Below are 22,895 nucleotides of genomic sequence, written 5' to 3' on the forward strand. Positions count from 1 at the left end.
CACCACTCAGTCCAATACCACTAGCCAAATTCCAATCCAACTGACAAGGTCATAAAATGCTCCCTGCATAGAGCGAGCTAGCACATCAGCGAGAGAGTTATGGCAACCTGCTTCCTTATGTGTTGCGTTTCCAGGTGCTGGGATATATCCACGTGGCAGAGCAGTCAATAATCTAGCGCTCCCACTTGCGGTGCAATGTGGGACGGCCCACTACTCTGTTTTGCACTGTGTGTGGATTGATGCTCAGGGCTCCTTTTGCAGCATGGGAGCTGCTGCAGTGCTCCCACTTCTCACATTGATCGAGTCATATCAGAAGCCTCCAAGCTTGAAACTGGGACACCCCAAAAGTGTGAGAAAGAGAGGCAACAAGGACTCCTCCTCCATGTTCAGGGACTTCTGGCATTCAAGTAGAATGGGAAGGAAGCCTCAGCTTCCACACTACTAACCCACCCATAAATTTCCTGAAGTCCTCAAATGTCTTTTCATAACTAGCTGAGTGCAATTATGAGTACATTTAGTCAGGCAGAGGGCAACACAAGAACCACCCCGATGGATCAAACCAAAGATCATAGAATAATAGAACCACAGAGTTGAAAGAGACCCCAAGGATCATCTTGTGCAGGAAACGGCCTCAGTCCAGTATATCTGAAGGAGCGTCTCCACCCCCATTGTTCTGCCCGGACACTGAGGTCCAGTGCCGAGGGCCTTCTGGTGGTTCCCTCCCTGAGAGAAGCCAAGTTACAGGGAACCAGGCAGAGGGCCTTCTCGGTGGTGGTGCCTGCCCTGTGGAACGCCCTCCCACCAGATGTCAAAGAGAACAACAACTACCAGACTTTTAGAAGACATCTGAAGGCAGCCCTGTTTAAGGAAGCTATTAATGTTTAAGAGGTTATTGTATTTTAATAATCTGTTGGAAGCTGCCCAGAGTGGCTGGAGAAACCCAGCCAGATGGGCGGGGTATAAATAATAAAACTAATTACTTAATAATAATAATAATAGTAATTAAACCTCTGCTTAAAAACCTATCAAGGAAGGAGAGTCCACAACCTCCGGAGGCAGACTGTTCCACTGTCAAACAGATCTTACTTTTTCCAGATATTTATGTCTATGCCAAGCAGCCAATGAAATGCCTATGACAAGGCTGCAATGCAAGGTATCATGGCAATAGTCCTCCTTTACTGGCTCTCACCATCTCTATCAAGACATATACAAATGTACACATGGAATGCCTCTACAGCCACCCATTTTTAATCATTTCATTGTCTCCTGTGTAAATGAGAGAGCTATGAGTGACAACAGGCTTCAAATCTCATCTTCACTACGGACTCTTGTGAAAGCAACATGACACCTGAGAACCTGGGGTCCAGACTCCTTGAAGCTAACTCTTTCGCAGGGCTGCTTCAAAGTCAAGCATGATTGTAAAAAAAATGTGCTAAAACACTTCTTAGAAATATCTAGATGACAGTCTTATGACTTCAACATCAGGGGACAGGTGTACATTATTCCAGTTATGTATACAGACACCAGAGATGTCCATCATACAGTTTAGCCCAAAATGTACACTAGAATTGCAGGCATCAACCCAGAAGAAAGTTTGTTTACTGAACATTTCAAGAAAGACAGAAGAGGAGGACGGAGGGAGGAGAGAAAGAACGAAAGACATTAAAAGACAAGTATTACCAAAAGAGAAGTACGCCTTCCAGAGAAGTAGATGTGAGCACAAAGTCCACAATCCAGCTAAAATATGTTATGACCAAATCCAATTGAAACCAGTGAAACTAGTTAGTTTCATAAGCCCCATTGAAAGCAATGGGACTTAAGTTAGCTGCAACGTTTAAAAACTTGTTCCACCGGTTCAGTCACAGCAAATTCTAGCTGAATTGTGTGCTTTGCGTTTACATCCACTTTTCTGGCAGGTGTACTTCTCTCTTGGTATTGTGTAGAAAGAAAGGATGCGATGAAGTGGAACAAGGAGACCAGAATTTGTTTAACTAGGAACCAAGGAAAAGGGCACAAAAACTATGTACTCATTAGTCAAAGGAAGGCCTTTGTCTGTAGGACTTTTCAAAGCTTTTTCTTCCCTCCTGCAATCTAGTGACTTGTCTCAGTATGTGAAAAGCCAGATTCTCAAGCAAACCAGTTCTGGGCCTGATTTGACGCCCAAAACGTTTCCTGCAGCAATAGATTAGAAAGTGGGATTCATCCAGCCAAAGTATACAGGAAGAATCCGCTCCAAAATGTTTCTGATTGATGGCCTACTGTTAGCAACGCAAGTAGCCGGCTATTCTGAGGTGACAAGTACCTGCAATTCCCAGTGACTTCAACTGGCACGTATGATACTTAACACCTCCAAAATTTTGACCACAGATTTATGTAAGTGCCCAATATAGATTTAATTGCACGGCTTTACACAGTCCCTTTGGAACATGTTGTCGCAGATAGCTAAATATATGGCCATTTAATTTAGTACCCTAAGTGGGGTATTTTTAAGCACACCTATAAAATTTGTAACTATTTTTGTTGAAATTATGAGAAGAGTATTCATAGAAAGTTAGGCCAAGGGAAAAGATTTTTCCTCCTAAGTGTGAAGGAATCTGTTCCAGGGAAGTTTTATTTATGTGGCCAAACCTTAGTCATTCGAAGATCAGGATCATTTCTATAGCTTCTGTTGTACATTATACAAAAGTGAACAGAGATTGTGAAAGGCTTTTTCTACGATGCAATTATCATCTTTGGGTGTGATCTGACAGCAACCTACAGTGTTTCTCAAACTTCAAGTCTCCAGCTGCTGTTGGACTACAATTCCCATCATCCCTAGGCTAGCAGGACCAGTGGTCAGGGATGGGAGTTGTAGTCCAACCACCGCTGGAGACTCGAAGTTTGAGAAACACAGCAAGATCTGCCAAGGTGAGCGGGTTAGGATCCAGCAGATCTCGGGCTGTGCGGGAGGTTCCTGACACAGATGGGCTATGTTGGCATAACTCCCTCATCCTCAACTCAGCGGGAGATATACCAGTTTATTCCACCCACTCTGCCACAGCCAGCACCCAGCTGGCTGAGCTGAACAGGGAGGGTCTGAAGCGAACATAAGCCCGAAAAATGGGGTGTTTTGTGGATGGGATTGGGAATGGATAGGAATAGGCTGGATCCTAAGTCTTGAATATGTGACCTGGTAACCCGGTGCAAGTTAAGCTGGCAAAAAGGATGGTGTAACTCAAACATTATTTCCAAGGTTCATTTCCCCTCTGCCAGGCTTGGGCCAGCTCAGACACCAGCGCTTGCCTTACACCAGCTTCTTGTGTGTAGGACTGATCCCTCGGGTTTGGTTCTCACAACAGCACAGGGAACAATAAATCTCTGTGAAAGTGCGAGAATCACAAGACTGCCGTTTTCCTCCAGCCAAATAACTGCCTCCACGCTGAAAACTAGCATGCAAAGGCAACAGAAATGGGGCAGGCGAACACCAGAGAGGGTGGATTTCCAAGTATGGGGAATGTTTCAGGAGAACTCAGCTGCATGTAGCCACAGAAAGGACATTGCCCCAAGTTCCCTACTTTTTCAGGGTAGACTCCTTCTTTGCCCTACTGGCTACATCCTGCGTTCCTCACCCCAGATACAGGGGACAGAGGGAGGCAAGGGTGGGAGGAGGAGGTGAAAGAGGGAATGGATGTGCGCAAATGCAATTACATGTACGTACAGTGATACCTCGGGCTACATATGCTTCAAGTTACATATGCTTCAGGTTACAGACTCCCCTAACCCAGAAATAGTACTTCAGGTTAAGAACTTTGCTTCAGGGTGAGAACAGAAATCGTGCTCCAGCAGCAGGAGGACCCATTAGCTAAAGTGGTGTTTCAGGTTAAGAACAGTTTCAGGTTAAGAACGGACCTCCAGAATGAATTAAGTACTTAACCCGAGGTACAACGGTACACACATTAATCCAACTTTGGTCGGTGGGCCTTATTTCCATCTAACAGTGTTCAGGATTGCTGTCTTGGTTGGGGATGAAAAACTACAGGATAAAAACCTCCATTCTTGTAGAAAAGATAGTTTATTTCTTTAGGGTTAGGAAACAGCAGGATGTGCATCGGACAAAGAAATCCTGTCGCCCTGATTTTCTCTGTCCTGGATGACTCAACTAAATTACTGTTCTTCAATATGGCGGCTGCTCACACTGGTGTCCTAGGACTCTGAAACACTCGAAGATTCGTGCGTGTTCCCATCTGTGGAAAAACTGCTCCCACCATTCAGAGGCACAAGAGGGTAGGAACACCAGAGAAGCAGCCAAACCGAGTTCAAACATTTGCGTCCTCCACACAAAGACAACATGTTGCAATGTGCAATGCAATTCTCTATACGACGCAGCACACAAATCTGAGGGCTTGCGCAAGATCGCCAATTAATATTCTGCAAGCAAATTACACCTCAGAGAAGCCACCAAAATTATGCAGCTGCTTTTGGACAAGGTGTACTCCAGCATTTTCAGTGCTAGAGCAGCATTTTCTCAGTAAGGGAGACACACTCTGAATTGTTAAAAGCAAACCTCCCAAAGGTTTGGGAGTTACGTATGCCTCTGATTTTGAGTGGGTAAGAAGGACTTTTCTTCCGAAAGGTCCAGCCTCTGTATCTGATTGTGACATTAATTAGTACTACTACTACTACTACTACTATTCTGGATAGTCACATGCAGGCCAGAATCTACCCCCACTCCCCCCAAAAACCACACAAAGGCTGAAAGCAGTGAATTGTCCATAGGACATCATGGGCGCTTTGATTCTTAGAAAGGAAGAACACGATTTGGGGATTACTGCACTAAAGCCACATAAATTAGAAAGGCAGCTAATGTTGGCATGCCGTGCCAATAATTAAAACCTCCATTGCAGAATTACTTTTGCACCAAGTGGGGAAAAGAGCAGGAGTGTGTTTGTGAGCAGAGTCAACTGCAAAATGGCGTCCAACATGCGATGGAGAAGAGGGACTACAACACTGAACTACAAAATTCTAGACCTTTGAAAGCACTGTGGACCTCTGAGTATTGTTTTTAACTAGCCAGGGCTAGTTCTCACTGGGCTGCTCCACTTTAGAAAACAGGGGCAGGTTTGCAGAATTTAATGCTTCTTCATACAAGGAAATTCCCTCTAATGGGGAAACAACATGTTATAGAGAAGAGTTTTAGCCTTCTGGAAGCCTGGTTTGTCATCTAAGTGGATTCTTTTCCCATCTTTAGGAGGAGTTGGGGGGTGGACATTCCGTCCTAGGGCACCCTAGCCCAGACAATGGGTTTTTCAGCTCAGTGAAAGGTGGGCCTTAAGTTTTTCTGAATTCTCACTTATATGGTGACCACAGAAACAAGATCCCATGGCATTCTGATGACCCATAGCAACTGTTTGTTTATATGTATAAAAGAATATCTACATACAAGCCTGCTATACATATAAAACAAACAGTAATACAGTTTAAAGCCACGTATACAATAGGGACGCGGGTGGCGCTGTGGGCTAAAGCCTCAGCGCCTAGGGCTTGCCGATCGAAAGGTCGGCGGTTCGAATCCCCGCGGCGGGGTGCGCTCCCGCTGCTCGGTCCCAGCGCCTGCCCACCTAGCAGTTCGAAAGCACCCCCGGGGGCAAGTAGATAAATAGGTACCGCTTACCAGCGGGAAGGTAAACGGCGTTCCGTGTGCGGCTCTGGCTCGCCAGAGCAGCATTGTCACGCTGGCCACGTGACCCGGAAGTGTCTCCGGACAGCGCTGGCCCCCGGCCAATGGATGTGAGATGGGCGCACAAACCCCAGAGTCTGTCAAGACTGGCCCGCTCGGGCAGGGGTACCTTTACCTTTACCTTTATACAATACATATTGCCAGATAAGAGTAGGTACAGTATGCATTACTTGACTCATGTAAGTAACAGCGTTTTCCTAAAAGGAGGATGGAAAACACTATGAAAGATCAGGTGACTATTTAGGTAGGTGAAATGAAACATCTAAGAGCTTTTGAGAAAGAGCAGAAGAACATCACTCACATATCTGCACATACTTCTCGGCCATTTAGCCAAGAGAAAAATTTGACCCAAGTTCCCCGCACAAAAACTGCTTCAAGTTATTTTAAAACTTATTCCATTTCTTTGCTGTGCTGAGCTATAAGGGGCAGAGGAATCCGAGGTTAACAAGATTTGTTTGCTTAAAAAGCAGAGAGACACTGAACCCTTTATTCACTATTTTTATGGGTTACGCAGTAATGCAAGCCTAATGACTGCACAAAATACAGAAGCTGCAAAGTTTCAGAAAAATAGTTGATTCTTCTCCAGAAAATTTAGAATGAACATCGAGAGGCTGTGAAACCCAAGAATGCCATCAGTCATCAAATAGAACCGTGCTGGAACATGGTCTCTGTATTAAAACAGCTATTTCACTGTAAAAAGGATTAAAAAAGAAAGAAAAAAGTCTCTAAAGTACCAGCAGAACTCCTCCACTTCAGAGCAGCTTCCACAGAATTTGTTAAAATGTCAACACTGCTCAACTAAAACAGCATGGAGGAAACTGGTACCAAGTTCTGGCGAAGCGGCAACACTCCAGCCCTTTCTTCCCAAGCCAGAAATATTATACACATCACTTCTGGGAAAACAGAACTGCTTTCCTTTTAAGTTATGTTTCAAACAGGAGGGTTTTTCCCCCTCTCTTGCTCTCTTCATAACTTTAATTGGATTTTTGCATCATCTCACAGATTTCAAATATTTTGTTAGGCGCGAGTTGATCACCCAGTGTATTTTAAGCCCTTGAAATTGCTCATGTGCATCCCGTCTTGCAAGTAGATTTATTTACTTTTATTTTTTAAAGAATACAAAAAACACAGTTTGGAAAGCATGTGGAATACATTTATGTTAAACTGTTGGTTGAACACCAACATTTGGTTTGGAATCACTTTAGAACAAGACCGCACCGTACAAGATAAGAAAAGGAAACTCAGAAAATAACCATCTACATTCTCCTTATTGAAGGACTACTGGTGCTACAAATAACACACATCTTTCTTTTGATGTACCCTGAAGATGAATGCTGAAGACTACAGCCTCCCACATCCAGATCTTCCATTTCCTTGCAGTATCCAACCCTAAAGACCAAAAATATCTTCTTGGTGCCGTAGAACTACCAGTGCTAAGTTTCAGCTTCTGAACCATGCTGAGATAGACTAAAAATACATTACATGCTTTTGCCCTGTAAATGATATCACAATTTCTGCTAGGATGTTGTTTTATCAACAATGGATGTTGTCATGGGTGCTAGAATTCAAAATTAGGAGAAGCAAGTTCTGCAACGGGAAATTCCAGCTTCCACCTGAAATGTCAGGTGTTTCTGCGTTCTTCTGGTCCCAAGATTGCATTTCTAGGAAATGTCTGTTGTGTGGTTTTGGTCTTTGCATTTTTTGGCACAAACGAAAGATGGGAAATTGGAAGACAGATAGTGGAAGTGGGGGAAATATCAGGTACTTCTGGGGTAAAGGAATGCAGAGGCCAGGAAAAGGTTCCATCTCAGCTTCTCTTCTCCCAACTATGAGGGCTGACTTTTGAAATAAGGTGTGCTTCTAATCTAGATTTAGAGAGCGGCATTGTGGGGGAGCAGGCGGAAGAGGCAGAATTCTGAGAAATTAAAGAAGGGTGATTGAGGTGCCCAGCTTAAAGAGCACAGAAAACACATTTGGGAAGTATCTGGTCAAGTCTCCTTAATTCAGATCCCAAGATCAACTTTTTAAAAGTAGGGCTGACAATTTTCCCTTCCCTTTTCAGTTAGATTACTGATCTTTAATTATTTACTCCCATCTAAAATTGTTCTAGCTAGGTGTCGGGAAACCCCCCGTTATTCCAAAAGCTAAAGAAAGGATGAATAAAGCTTTGGCAATTTCAGAAATGGATTCACAAAGTAATGTTGTACATAGGGGGGGGGGGACAGGAGAGGGCTCCTGTACTATTAATAGTTGCATAGAAGAGGCAATTTCAGGAGGTACCGCTTACACCTTCTGAAGTTCCCTATTTTATACAATAAATTAAAAATACGTCTTTTTTCTGGTCACCCTCAGGGAATTAATCCAAGCAAATCCAGCTGTAAAACTTGTAGACTGCTGCTGAAAGAGGGGGGGGGGGGTAAATAACCTTGTTCAAAAAAGTTTTTAAGACAGGTGGACCAGATTTAAAGTCCCATCTTAATGCAGTACTAGAAACTCCCATGGCAACCTAATCTTTGAGACAGGTTGAACTGGAAGCCCAAAAGTTCTGGGTTCAAATCTAGCCAGAAAGTTATGAGTTCCAATTTCATCTCTGTCATGAGGGAATAGATTAGCCTTTGCCAAACCTCTGCGCCTTTCAGCTTCTATAGCATAGGGATAGTTCTGACTTTGTGTGGGTGACAGATGCATTTGAAGTGCTTTAGAGAAGCACTATTTGAATGTTAAGTATTGTTCCCTCTATTTTACACCACACCTGCTACATATCAAGGTAGATTGTGGAGCGTAATCTTTCGAAACACCTGTCTGCACTCGATGGTCTGTCTACCTCTGCTGAACTGAACTCGCATTTTTCATTTTGGGTGGGACAGTAGAGCAACAACTCTGCTTCAGTCTCCAATCAACTGCTGCACCGGGACTCAGCGCTCTTATTCCTAGGGCACGGCGAGTACAGTGTTTTCTTTTTAAATTTTAAAAAAAGGATCGTGCTTTAAAATAGATTCCACAGGGTGGAGTTTTGTTTTCTAGCGGATTGAGAAAGGGAGATTCAAGAATCCTAAAGCAAAACATGTCGCATGCACACACACAAAGCAGAGTTGTACAAACAGGACCAATAAAATAAGTTGCATGGGCAACAGGTAGAAAAGGGAAGTTTCTTCTGTTAATAGAGACCAGCTTGTCTCCCCACACTCACCTCACTGCAGTTGTGAATAAAGTGTGTGTTCTGCTGAGAGGAAGAGGCTTAGAATAACTGAGTCACTTGCGTGACTTCTCTCTATTCTCTTCCTTCATTGCTGGGTTTTTCTAGCTGCCTGTCACTCATTCTACCTCTCTCTATTCCTCTATTTTGTGTCTTCATACGCATACCACAAAGATGCTGTCCTGTACCCACATACCTGGGCGTGTGGGATACATCTGAGCAGACATTTAGAGGACTACACCACTGACTCATTTGTTTCAGCCACCTCCTGCCCTTATTTTGCCTTCTCGTAGTCAAGTTGTTAGCTTTTCGTTTTCCTTCTAAACTAGACCGTGAGCCCATTGAACGTGGCCTAGTTTTTCCAAGCACTTCTGAAATAACCAACGTTCATTGTGTCTAGCGCAGAGTGTGGGCACGAAATGAGGTTAATCCAAAATAGCATTCTCTATTCATATATCCAACAGGAGGGAAGAGAAGAAATTGCCTGGAAAGCCCCAGTCATGCTTGAGAATGATAGGGATTATTCTAAGGGATTTTCCAACTCGTGTGCCAAAGAATGTCCCCACCACACAGAGTATTCTAAGGAATACTAGGATGGAAAACCACTGGCCTGCTAGGTGTTCTTGCATCATCCCTAGCCACTGACCTGCTGGCAGAAGTTGCCTCCCAACTTCTTGAAAGCTACAGGTTCCCTATTGCCTCTCGGCTTAAAGGCCTCTGACCCAGGACAGCAGAAACCCTCCCTTCTTTCCTTCCATCCATCTAGAATTCAGCTGGGAGAGATGTCAAGAAGACATCCTTTCTCCTTTCACAAAGAAGAGCCCCTGACCAGTGATGGGGGCACCATCCAATTACATAAATGTATGGGGAAACTGTGGCCCTCCGGAAGATGTTGACCTACAAGCACCATCTGTCCTAGCCAGCACGCCCAGCAGCTAGAGGACAGCAAGTCCACCCCACCCATGTTAGAAAATGTCTAAGAAGAAGTCAAGATCCAAGTCTTACTGAAAAAAAATTGCTATGGCTCCTACCTGTGTCTGTGTGTGTGCAATGTATTATCAACTACTGCAGGGATGGGGGGGACCTGTAACTTCCCCCAGATGTTGTTAGACTCCCATCATGCTGGCCAGAGCTGATGGGAGCTGGAGTCCAGTAACATCTGGAGGCCCACGGGCTCCCCATCCCACCCCTGAACTACCATAAAGGTCGCAAAGGCCTTCCTGTTTATCTACAAGATGCTACTCTAAATCCCCAAACTTGGTCCTCCAGATGTTCTGGGACTACAACTCCCATGATCCCTAGCTAACAGGACCAGTGGTCAGGGATGATGGGAATTGTAGTCCCAAAACATCTGGAGGGCCGAGTTTGGGGGTGCCTGCTCTAAGGTAACAAAATGGATGCAGGAAGACGCATTTTCTCACAAGTTTACAGATCTTGTTTCCATCCCACTCTCCCTATTATTGTGCTACGGTAGTAATCCTCATGAGGAAGACATTCCCAATGACATTTCTCCTGGCTGAAGTGTACTCCTGAAGCCATGGAAAGCCATAAACCGAAAAGTGTCACAAGAGGAACTCTGCCACTTAAAGAAAGGCAGTGTGGTGTAGCGGGAAGAGCGTTCATTCAAATTCCCTCTCAGCCACAAAATGCACTAAGCGGCCTTGGGCATGCCATTATCTCTTGGCACAATCCGCCTCGTAGGGTTATTGCAACTGTAAAGTGGGATAGCCCCACAAAAGCCAAACTGAATTCTTAACAGGAAGGTCAAGAGACAAGTGTGGTAAATCTTTTACAGTAACCTGACGAACACTTAGGTTGTCAGTACAATGCATACAAGGCAAGGGAAAGGAGTCTTGCACACACTTCTTATCAAGGTTGTCCACACCCATAGAGGCAAACAGAAACATTTACTGCAGTTCTTGGACAACTAAGACAACAGAAGCCTATGGGAAATAAGTTAGCCCTGAATGGGAACAGAAGCACCCGTTTCACCCAATTTACAGTTCACTCACAACACACACAAACCTTTTAAAATTCTTAACAGTAACCCAAATCATTTAATTGGGGGGGGGGGGCACTTGACAATTAACATTGTTTTGGGTCAAAAAGCAAGCCATAACTTTCTTGCTGCTGGTGCATATAAAGTTTGCAACTACCAACTTTTGAGAATCAGGGCGGTTCACAGAGCATCTCACCTTCTAGAAAATTCTGAAAATGTATAGAAAAACCAATCTCCAGGTGCAAACAGGATATAGAGGGCATTGTCTTCAATCAATGTTTTCCTCAATGTTGCTCCGATATTGGGAGGTCCCCCCCCTTCCCATACAGAAGCATGAAAATATGAACACATGTTTTTGAGAGGGGGAGCTATTTTGGTTCTAAGAAATGCATCAGGTACACATTCTGGGACTCACAAGTAGTGCACATGGGAACGTTATTTTGGATTGTATCAACGTCATCTTCATCAGAGTGATCCCAGGTTGCTGCACCATATAACCAAAGCAAGGTATAGTTTTAGCAACCAAAGCTTTTTTTTTAACTAAAAAAAACCCCATCTGTTTTAACCAACGATGACCCTTAGTTTTTATAGGCCCCAATAAGCAGGCAGACAAAATTTAAACTGTCTCAAAATGAGCACACCATACAGTATTTTCACCCAAAAAAGAAATAAAGCCTTAACACTTAAACGACACTGTCTCTATCCAATGATATAAGCATCCAGAACCCAGTTAGGCCTTTTAGCAAACACCACTTTGGTCTTACGGTGCAGGTGGGCCCAGTACAACTGGAACTCTGACGTTCTTTCATTCTCAATCCTACAGTGGCCAAATGACCAGAAAATGTCAGCAAGACCTGCTCCTGTGCCATTCAATGCAGCTCAATTTGCAGAAAGCAGGGGGCGCGCGATGATCTGTTACCATCTGCAGATGAAACTGCTGTTAAAATGCACTGGCCAACCCAAACGTTGGCACAACTGCTTGACAAACCATCCCCATGAATAAAATACCTGCTTCTCCATCATTCAGTCAGATATTTGGGTTTTGCATGTCCATCCTTTTGGAGTCGATTATTATCTCCATTTTACAGAAGAGGAACTGAATGAGGACCAAGCGGGTGAGATGTTTTACCAGTTCCCTATTCCCACCCACAGGTTATTTCTGTTATCTCAAGAACGCATGCAGGCATGTCCTCAGCAGCCAACGAGAAGCCTGTCCCACTCTGAAGTCCCTTTTGTATCGAAAGTTGCCTGGAAAAAGCCTGGGATTATTGGAGAATCCCAACTGGCAGAAATTCTTCCCAGCCTAACAGTATAGTAGAGGCAAGTCTCTTCCCACCAGGCATACAAACACACAAAAGAGACTTGTCAAATTTTAAAAAGAGGATCTGTAATAAATCCACACCATCTGGCATGTGTATTTATATGTTCTGTATACAGGGAGAAGGTTTGCTCGTCTTTGGTTTGGGTTCCACAGCTGCTCAGCTGTGCTCTGCCATTTTCACACTTCACGCTTCAAAGATGGCACTTTTAGGCTGAACACCATCCCCTTTTCAATGGCAGTGTTTATATAGTTAAGATTCAGAGACCACCACTCACTCGGTTCGAAGCAATAAAAAGTCAAGTCGAAAAATCCCCCTCCGATCTAGGCAAATCAAGAGCCGTTTGAGCACAAGACGTGCTTTCAATCAGCGATCATGTTAAATGTATTTAGCCGTCTAGGACAGAGTACTTTTAAAACTGGAAGAATCTACTATCATATGTAGATGAGACTTACCGTATTTTTTGCTGTATAAGACTCACTTTTTCCCTCCTAAAAAGTAAGGGGAAATGTGTGTGCGTCTTATGGAGCGAATGCAGGCTGCTCAGCTATCCCAGAAGCCAGAACAGCAAGAGGGATCGCTGCTTTCGCTGCGCAGCGATCCCTCTTGCTGTTCTGGCTTCTGGGATTCAGAATATTCTTTTTCTTGTTTCCCTCCTCCAAAAACTAGATGTGTCTTATGGTCTGGTGCGTCTTATAGAACGAAAAATACGGTAACTTTGGGGCAGGGTGTTAGATAACTGCCACCTACCAAATAATGCTATTCCATTTCCTGCTTGGCAGGGGGTTGGACTCGATGGCCCTTGTGGTCTCTTCCAACTCTATGATTCTATGATTCTAATAAAAAGACGGCTTTCTTACAAGAGACCTGTGTGTATTTTCTTTGCAATCTAGCCTGATGAAGAATTCTGCAGAACTTGGAAGCTTGCTAACGGCTGACATTTTGGCTGATCCTAATAAAAGTATTTCAGGCTCTTTGCTACTTATAATTTGATGGCCCTAAATATTTCAAATCTTTCCTCACCCGGAGATGCACATCAGCAAGCAACCAGCTGACAACATTTGCTTTAGAACAAATGAGGAGGCTGGGTGGGCCTTTGGCTTTACAGGTTATTGGACTACAACTCCCATCATCCACAACCACTGGGAGAAGTTGGAGTCCAACAACATCTGCTTCAGAATGCAGAGCCGATAACAACAGGATCCCAAGAGAAAGCTTCAGAATTTGTCGCAATTAAGGAGCGTCTGAGCAAATAATGGCGATTCCTCTGACTCAGTCCCCATTTGTTTTCGTGAGGCGCTTTCAGAATTAACCGTGTTTACAGCTAGCAACAGCCTTCCTTATCAGGCATCAAATATCCTGGAACTGAAGCTTAATCCCTCTGAGAGAACAAGTGACATGCTTTCAGCAGACATTAGGCATTTAATTAAAAACAAAATTTTGTTGGTGGTCAGAACTAAAAAAAGCCTCGTTGGTGCTGGCACTGTTAAATCCATGATGGCAAATAAAAATGAGACACATGAGCAGTTCGCTAAGCCTCCTACCCCCTCCCCAAACCCCACTGGTTTCTAAGGCAATAACTGGACATAAAATGAAGAGCTGAAGCAGACGTGGGGTTCGTCAGCATCTGAATTCTTGAGAGCCACTTTATCTTCTAGGGGTCCAGAGGCTGACCTCTGCTGTACCAACCCATGCCTGCAGCTGGGATTTTTTATTTACCATGCTTTGATTAAAAATTTGATCAACCACTAGGAATCATACAAAAGTTTTGGGGAGGGCAAATTTGGCTCAGTTGCTCCTGATCTTGGACAGCAAAAACCTGCAACCAACAGGAAACACTTAAAAAAAGACAAAGTACGCTGTCTATCTCATGTCTGCTCTGTTATTTTTCTCCCAAGGAAGGAATGGGTTTATAGAGCTCGTAAACATGGATGCCAAAGCATTTGCCATTGTTGCCCAATTACTTTGCGTTCATGCCTGTTGCACCCTGTGCTCCCCTGATGTTATTTCAACTTATACTCCATTTTCACCCTGTTTTTTATGAGGCAACAGACAAAAGGCTAGAGAAGTCCTTACCCGCACCCAAAGTACACAAACCAATTGCCAATTGAGAGGGGAGGGGTCCGGCTTCCAGGTAAGAACCAGTGAGTTAGCAGAGATCTTTAACAGCAAGACTGCACTGCAAACACTTATCCACAGTGAAGGGATATAACTTTGTAGTACACATCTTGTGTTCGACCTGTTAGTACTGCATACTATTCATTAGTTATCAGAGGTAGCCTTACTCAGTTCAGGAATGCATATTCGTTCCTCAAGGAAGGAGCTGTTCGATCAAGAAGTCCACATGTACGTTATTAGGTAAAGGGACCCCTGACCATTAGGTCCAGTCGTGGCCGACTCTGGGGCTGCGGCGCTCATCTCGCTTTACTGGCCGAGGGAGCCAGTGTACAGCTTCCGGGTCATGTGGCCAGCATGACTAAGCCACTTCTGGGGAACCAGAGCAGCGCATGGAAACGTCGTTTACCTTCCCGCCAGAGCCGTACCTATTTATCTACTTGCACTTTGACGTGCTTTCGAACTGCTAGGTTGGCAGGAGCAGGGACCGAGCAACAGGAGCTCACCCTGTCACGGGGATTCAAACCCCCAACCTTCTGACCGGCAAGTCCTAGGCTCTGTGGTTTAACCCACAGCGCCGCCCGCATCCCATGTATGTTATTACTAGGACCTAAAATGAAGGTATGGCTCTCTCCTATACATAAATTGCATTTCTGCCAACAAGTGAAAAGCAGAGGCAATTCATACTTTGTTTTAAGGTTCCTTGTCCCAGTTCATGAAATTAGGCTCATCAGCACATTCACACTAAAGATGGTTTTTACAAAAGATTGACAGATTCAACACCTTTTGCCCGTTCTCAACTCACTTCCTGGTAACAGCAGGAATCTTGAATTTGTTTATTTTCCTTGCATCCCATCCCTTTAAAGGAGAGAGCCCAGAATGGCAACAACCTCCCCTGATGTGCCACACGAGCACCACTAAAAATCGTAAAATACGGTTAAAATAGCCAGCAATGAGAGAAGCAGGTGCAATGACTGTGCCATTTGACTGCCTCATTTCTTGCAGGGCAGAGAAACAATCTCAGGAGGAAGGAGGCTGCTGGGACTGGCCACAAAATAGGGCAATAGGCAGCAGGCTAGAGACCCGTCATATCTGAATTCAAAGCCTTCCTCCATGACACACACAGACCTCTGTGATATTTACCCTAGTTCGACAGAGCTACTTGTAACGGTATAAGCTTCCAAAACACATATGAAGTGATTCTCACTTGGATTGGGGCGTATCAGCGTTCTAGTTGCCCACCAGCCTTAAGTCTTGGGCTAGCCAGTCACTTGTTCTCCTTTCATCCTTCTTCCTACGAGGATAAAATGGAGGAAAGGCAGACCCTCTGTCTTGAGCCGGTTGGAGGAACGGTGTGATAAAAATAAACTTAAAAAACAGGTTGGATTCTAGAGGCTGTCTGAATAGTCTCTCCCGTCTACACTGGTTCTCAGACAACAGTTTCCTTTTAAGGTTTTTAAGAGTGCCTGGCTAGAGAAATCAAAAACCAGAGTTGAGGCAGGGGCAGAAGTTTTAGATGGCCAAGCCTTAAAAACTTTGGTAACGGGGATTGTACGCATCTTGTTACAGAAGTGCCACTTCTCTTGGAAGCATTGAGGGGGCTTCCATTTCCCGGCAGCATATACAAGCTATATCTATAGATAGATGAAATAGTTTCTAGCATTAAGTGCAGAACTATTAATGGCAAGGCAAGCATGTGATCAACGAACATGTCTGCCCAGAAGCTCCCAACACAGAAAGACCCAGAGGCTGCTCCAAAACATCTTCCATACCAGATAGGGGAGAGCTAAGGAACGCAAATGGCGGCTTGCTGACCCCGTTAAACAGGAGTTCACAGTGCAATCCTATGCATGTCTACTCAGAAGTAAACCCCACTGAGTGCACTACAGCTCACCCTCAGGTAGGGGAGGTTGGGGAGGACAGGGGTGTTGCAGGATGACTTAGGGCTGCACGATTCCTGCTACACCAGCAAAAGAAAAAAGAAAAAGCCTTGCATCCTTGCTAGAGAGGTTTGCTAAATTTCTTGTTTTGTTATTGCTATTTGAAACCTCCAAGAACAGGGAAGGGATATTGGTGGCAGGCCACAATATGTGGTTGGGGACTCCACTCGGCTTTGTGGGTGACAAAGTTCAGGCCTGGGAGAGCAAGCAAGAGGGGGAGAGAGACAAACAAACCTCCAGGCAACTTGACCGATAACACCTTCTTTACAGAAATTAACCAGAATGCTTGCAAAAACACTGGAGGGCTATTTAGGGGGGGGGGGAGTCGCCTTGACTTATTTAGAAAGCTGCAGTTGCATTTGTATGAAATCTCTCATGCGCAAATGCTACGGCAGAAAAGTTAACTATTTATTTTTGAAAACCAAAACACAATTTGAATCCTTTTATTGACTTCTGGCAAGCAAGTTCAGGTCGGTCACCCTGCCAATAGCACCAGTTGAGGGTTTACGGCACAGCAGCCTATAATCCTTCTGTCCACGAGCGTGAGGGTTGCGTAACGTCAGTTATGAAACTAAAGTTATTGCCCACAGCCAATGGAGAAAGAAAGCCTTGTCCTGTGGCTTTGGAGAAAGTACTTTAGCACCAATTTCCCTCTGAAGCTGGGATGAGAACCTATGGCCTCACGTAAGATCGTTTTATTCCAACTCCAATTGGAAAAGGCCACAGTTGCCCATTCCTGCTCTAGAAAGCGAGGACCACATTTAGATTTAGATATCCCCAGTAGTATCTCGGCATTAGCATTAGAGAGACCGGGCTCAGGTGTGTCCAGCAATCCAGTGGTTGAATGAGGCTCTGGATCCCATAGTCGTACCTTGGTTTTTGAACAGCTTAGTTCTCAAACATTTTGGCTCCTGAACGCCGCAAACCCAGAAGTGACTGTTCCCGTTTGTGAAGTATTTTTGGAAGTCAAATGCCCGACGGGGCTTCTGCTGCTTCCGATTGGCTGCAGGAGCTTCCTTCAGCCAATCAGAAGCTGTGCTTTGGTTTCTGAACGTTTTGGAAGTCGACTTCCGTTTGACTTCCAAGGTACGACTGTGTTCTCCAAATTCCTCTGGCCTCTCGCTCACTTTCAGGAATCAAGGCAGGTTGAGGTTTTGAGTTTTGGTGATTTAAACCCCCAGATTTCTACAGCACGAGAAAAGCAGGGCTTGCTTTCACCAGGCCTCCTTAGGGCATCCCACATGCAGTTACCCTTTTCAGTTACTTTGGCTACTTTGAAATAAGTCCTGTTGTGTTTATGGGGATGGAGGGAAACAGTATACACAGGGCAACAGCCTTAAGCCCCAGAAACGGGGACTGGGCCAAGGTAGCCCAGTGAAGGACATCGTTCAGAAGAGACACGGACCCAGGTATCGCTGATTCAAAGCCAACACTATAGGCACCCTGCCTCACTTTAAAACCTTCTCCATAACTGTCGATCCCACAAACCTTTGAGCAAGTTAACTACTTCAGGACTGAGAAAATAAATTACAGCAAACCATTTTTTTAAAAAAGAAGTTAAGTCGCATCGCTGCTGAAATCTTTATGAGCGTTGCCAACTGACCAGGATAAAAGGGCTGGCCTGTTCTAGCGCCTTTAACACCTGCGTGTGTGGGGGCATGGAGATAAAACCCACCCGCGAATCTCTACAAATGAAGCCTGTTTAAAAGGCACGGCGACAGAAATGGAAAGGTTAGCAGCGCTAGACCCTTATTTGCCCAACCATTGCGTCTCAGAGCCTGTTCCTACCACTCCCACATAAGCTGTGTATTTCTTTATTTTTTTGGTCCCTTGCCCATTTGTTTTATTTCTTGCATTTTACAAATCCTACAAGCTTGCTCCTCTCTGAGCTGAGCACCTCTCTCACCAGCCGCTGCTGCCTTTAAGTTTGCTCTGAAAAGAATGCCATTAAACCTCATGAAAGCCGTTCAGGTGGAGACAGGTTGCTAAATAAATACTATGAAAAGGCACGGGGTTTCCAAATACAAAGGAAGAAAGCATACGCTCTGTTTTGACTTCTAAAAAAGCAAGATTGCTGCTGCAGGCTTTTTGTATTTTAAAGTGACAGATCACAGAGAGGGGTGGATGAGAGTCAGTTTAAAATGGATTGTTAGGAAGAGAGAGAGAGAGAACAAGCAGTGGTCCTCCATAGATACTACAGAACAAGTTCAGCCAGATAAACAGGTCTGTTAAACCCCTAAGGGGATTGGAAAGAGTATCACACAAAACTTTAATAACATGCATTTCATGACCTACATTTATTAAAGCTTTCATGCTACGGTGTTTTTATAAATAGCTTTTTTTGGGGGGGAGGGGTGTTCCTAAGCCAAATGAGTACAAAGAATTAAAGGAAAACAGCTAAATTAAGCTTCATAATTTAATATGGGTTTTGTTTTGGGGTTTTTGTTTTTTTGTCAAAGGGCTCCCATAATCTTCTGGGAAAACTCCTTTCAGGATACTCAGCACGTCACATCGACCAGACATAAACATCGGCAGCCTTGTGGAAATAGATCGGTCACCTTTTATGTGCTTCCATTAAAAGCCTTCAAAAAACAATACATTTCAAGTTGAGTATGTCTACCTTACCACGAAAGGGGTGTTGCAGATCATTGAACAGCACACCATATATATATATATAAACTCCAGAATGTTAGTACATATTATCTCCATGTCAAAGTACAACACTGACTTGCATAAGTATGTAATGTACTTAAGACGACCAGATTTTATTCAGAGTGGACTTCTTTCTATTAGAGTCATTGACCTGTGATGAACAGGACTCTAATCTACAAAAACTTATGCCAACCATAATAAATGTGTTAATCTTTAGAGCACAACACGCTTGTTTCTGTGCTGATTTTAAATTACCAAGTAGTTGTGAGCTATAGAACACTTTAAATATCAAGTCTCCTTCCATCTGTGCAGCAGGATATTTTACATTATTGAATGCACAAATAGAGACTTAAAAAAACAGCAACATATTTTAACATTCCTAGCTTTAAGTCTTTTACTGTCTGTCTATTATTTTTTTTAGGAGGGCAGTTAAAGCCGTCCTAGAAATTTTGGCTGCTTGAGTTTTGTTATTGTTGTTCATCGAGGTTTTGCTGTTTTTAATGCACGCAGCTCCACAACTGCTTCCAGCAGGAACAGTGGGATATAAATTATTTTTCATAAGTACTGCTGCGGCAGTGACATATGTCACATTTATTTATTTACAGATTTATATCCTGCCCTTCAAACAACACGTTTCAGGGTGGGTGGCTTACACAATTTTCAAGCTAAAATAACTTGAAAGCTACTGGCTGCTAAATTTAGCCTTCGAGAACTGATGCTAAATCTTGGATTAGCAAAGCCCTGGTGGCTATTCTGCCTAAGAGTTTATGAATTCATGGCATACACAACGTGCAACTGGTTTAAACAGAGAAACACAAACGGCGGGGGTTTCTACTTTCTGTTGTAGAAGTAAACTTTCTATTTGTCATCTTCTCCAATGGGCACAAACCTTAGAACAGTACCTCCCAAACTTCATTTTACAGCGGAGGTCTGTAGGCTCAGTGGCAGAAGATATGCTTTGCACATGAATGTGCCCGGTTCAGTCCCTGGAAATCTCCTGGTGGGGCTGTGAGGGATTTCCCCCCACACCCTGACCCCCATCTGAAAACCCCAGAAGCTGCTGGTCCTCACTGGAGCTAGGTGGTCTGGATTAGGAAGAGGCAGCTTCCAAGGGTGGGAGGTACCTACTCAAGAGGAAGCTGCTCCCACATTTCTGCAGAAGTCACTCATTTGGGTGTGCCCTGCAAGTGGAAGGAACCAAACTCATGCAGAGATATGCAAGGAGTGTTTCTCCCACGGGAGGGCAAGTCTGTTCTGCCTTGCTATTGGGAGCGACTGAGTCGGTCAGAGATACTCAGCGCAGCAGAAATGGACCACTCCAAGCAAAGGGTGGCTTGCAAGGAGGCAATAACAGGTCGGTGGTTCTGAGATACAGCAGGCACTCTCTTCGGGTGGGTATACTCTCCGGCAGCTTGGGAATTCTTGCCTTACAATTGCTTTTCCATTTTTGTTTTTCGTTTTGTTTTCCAACTGTTCTTTTAACAGATAACAGCTTCGTTTATCAAAACCACATTTCCATAGTAACACTTTTGCCCGGAGGCAATTCAGTCTTTTGACAATGAGCAAACGCTGAATCCATGCCCTTGTTCTGCAGGCGAAATGAGCCTCAGATCTCTCTTCAGTTTTTTTAGGTTATTTTTAAAAAAACACTTTTGAATTTTAGAAGTATGAAGGGGCCATTTGAACCACAATCTCAATGCACATGAGCTAGCCACACACAAAAAAACCCGAACAGCAATGTTCTTTTGAAAACTCACAAGTACTTTGATGCATCTATATGTAGAATTTTAGTTTACTCCGCATATTCCAAATGCATGCTCAGGAAACACTATAGCATTTATTCTACACCCAGGCTGCTTTAAAAAACATTTCATTTTAAGTGCTGTGCATCTACTTTTACACAGGAAAACATCAGAACTCTCACACTGTTTTATATCATGCCAAACTGTTAGTGCATCTCTTTCATTACTGTCTACACTGAATGACAGCTGCTCCTCAGGGTTTCAGATGGGAATTTCCCCTAGCCCTAACAGGACTTCTCTAGGGTTGAACCCGCTACCTTTTGAATTCCAAGGCCTGTGGCTCCACAACCGACCCAGCTACAAACCTACAGCAAATGCACCACTTAAAAATATTTGCATAAGGCATTTTGCTATTGTTATGAGTTCAACCAGCAGGACCCAAGAAAGCTAAACAGTCATCTGCTCAAGAAACTCTACAGCTTGGAAGAACTCCGAAAAGTCAAGATAGCAAAATAATAATAATAATAATCTAGTAAGCAACAAGATGAAAGCTTCTGTGCTAAGCACAAAAGTGAGCTAACTGTGCCTTGAATAATATACATCAGAACCAACTTGTTCAGTTTAATAAACACACAATGTATTCTCTCTTTTTCAAAAAAACACAGAACACTTCTTATTTAAATAGAACTAGTTGTCTTAAGAGGATGAGTGTCCCATTACTTTCAGGTAGGTTATAACAGTCATTTGGGGACCACTTGGAAGAAAACAACTGTGTAGTTTGGGTTTTTGTTTTGTTTTTACAAACTGAAATAGTACGAAGATTTCAGTGTTTTATAACGCGATCCGGTTTTTAATTCCAGGTAAGTGTTACAGGACTGCAGCCTTAATATAGTTAAGCCGAGATTGAAAAACAACATTTTATGTCCACGAAACTGAAACGCACACACAATGTAGGGAGAACCCTCCAACCAAATTGCATCATAATTCTGTCGGAAAATGTTTAAGGAGTGGGGGCAGGATGGAATGATAGAGCTTCAAAGAGGGTATTTATTCACTGCCCAAATTAAACCTCTTATTTTAAGAAGTTCAACAAGTGTCCGTTTTCATTTTATTAACTACTCTGTTTGGCTGATTTATAACTCTCTCAGCTTGAAGCAAACCAAATGAAACCTTTCAGCAAAGCAGAGAAAGAAAGAAGGGCAATTTATATTTAGAGGACATTTAAAACACAGTAAACACATACCAGTATGAGTTCGCAGGTGCGCTTTTAAGTGGGAAGACTTCGTATAGACTTTAGTGCAACCTAAGACAGAAAACAGAAGAGACGTAAGGCTCATCTAGAAACATTTAACATTCAGCACCATCACCAACATGCTGATCTAACTATATATTAAGAAGGTTACTCAAACCTGCCATATGTCACATAGCAAATATGCTGTTAGTGGAATATGCTAACAGCAAAAGGGCAGATCCCAACGCTGGTTTATAGCAGTAAACCCACAAATAGCGCAATCGGACACACCCAGAATGTCAACTCCAATATCTATATATTCCTAAACATGTCCATTAATCAGACAGCATTGTTATTTCGCCAAAATCTCACTGCCATTTTCAACATCTAATCTTTCACTTATATGCGACGAGTTGATAAACTATACCTTTCAGTGTGTAAATAAGACTCTTAGCAGTAACATATAGCGTATTATTATATTAGGAACTATACTAGCAAGGAATTACACAAGTGTGTGCTACGTGGCCGGCTGTACAAGAGGATCAAGCTCTAGAGCAGTGTTTCCCAAAGTTGGGTCTCCAGCTGTTTTTGGACTACAATGCCTATCAACCCTGACCACTGGGTCCTGCTAGCTAGGGTTGATAGGAGTTCTAGTCCAAAAAAAAGCTGAAGGCCCAAGTTTGGGAGACACTGATCTATAGTGTCTTGCACACCAGTTCAGCACAAGTGTTGTTACCATGTCAGAAGACAATTCTGCAGGTGTGTGGATTCTCTACAGCAAGCGAGAAAAACCAAAGCAATTTAAGGGACCGCCCTAGTCCCAGAAGGTATCTAAAACTCTCAGGTACAGCCTAGCTCTCCCTCAAACCACTACAATGTAAAGAAAGCAGAGCCAATGTTAAGTGCCACATCTCATGTGCCACCACACCACGGCATGTCATGCCAGCTACTAGGAGTGGAACGGGACATGATCCCAATGAAAACG

At 43.7% G+C, this 22,895-nt stretch overlaps 1 protein-coding gene across 4 annotated transcripts in view; it reads right to left on the reverse strand.

Moving 5' to 3' along the window:
• The window catches only part of KLF5 (KLF transcription factor 5), a 187,366-nt gene that overhangs the window by 158,779 nt on the left and 5,692 nt on the right, over positions 1-22,895 (reverse strand). For 3 of the 4 annotated variants that reach the window (XM_082221427.1, XM_082221429.1, XM_082221430.1), the window contains exon 3: positions 21,923-21,982. In XM_082221427.1, the coding sequence (XP_082077553.1) occupies positions 21,923-21,982 (60 nt within the window). Of the gene's footprint in view, positions 1-21,898; positions 21,983-22,895 lie in introns of all 4 variants that reach the window. The other variant, XM_082221428.1, reaches the window with a different exon arrangement.

The sequence above is a fragment of the Podarcis vaucheri genome (assembly GCF_965113315.1).
Source record: "Podarcis vaucheri genome assembly, chromosome: 4".
NCBI classification, from domain to species: Eukaryota; Metazoa; Chordata; class Lepidosauria; order Squamata; family Lacertidae; genus Podarcis; species Podarcis vaucheri.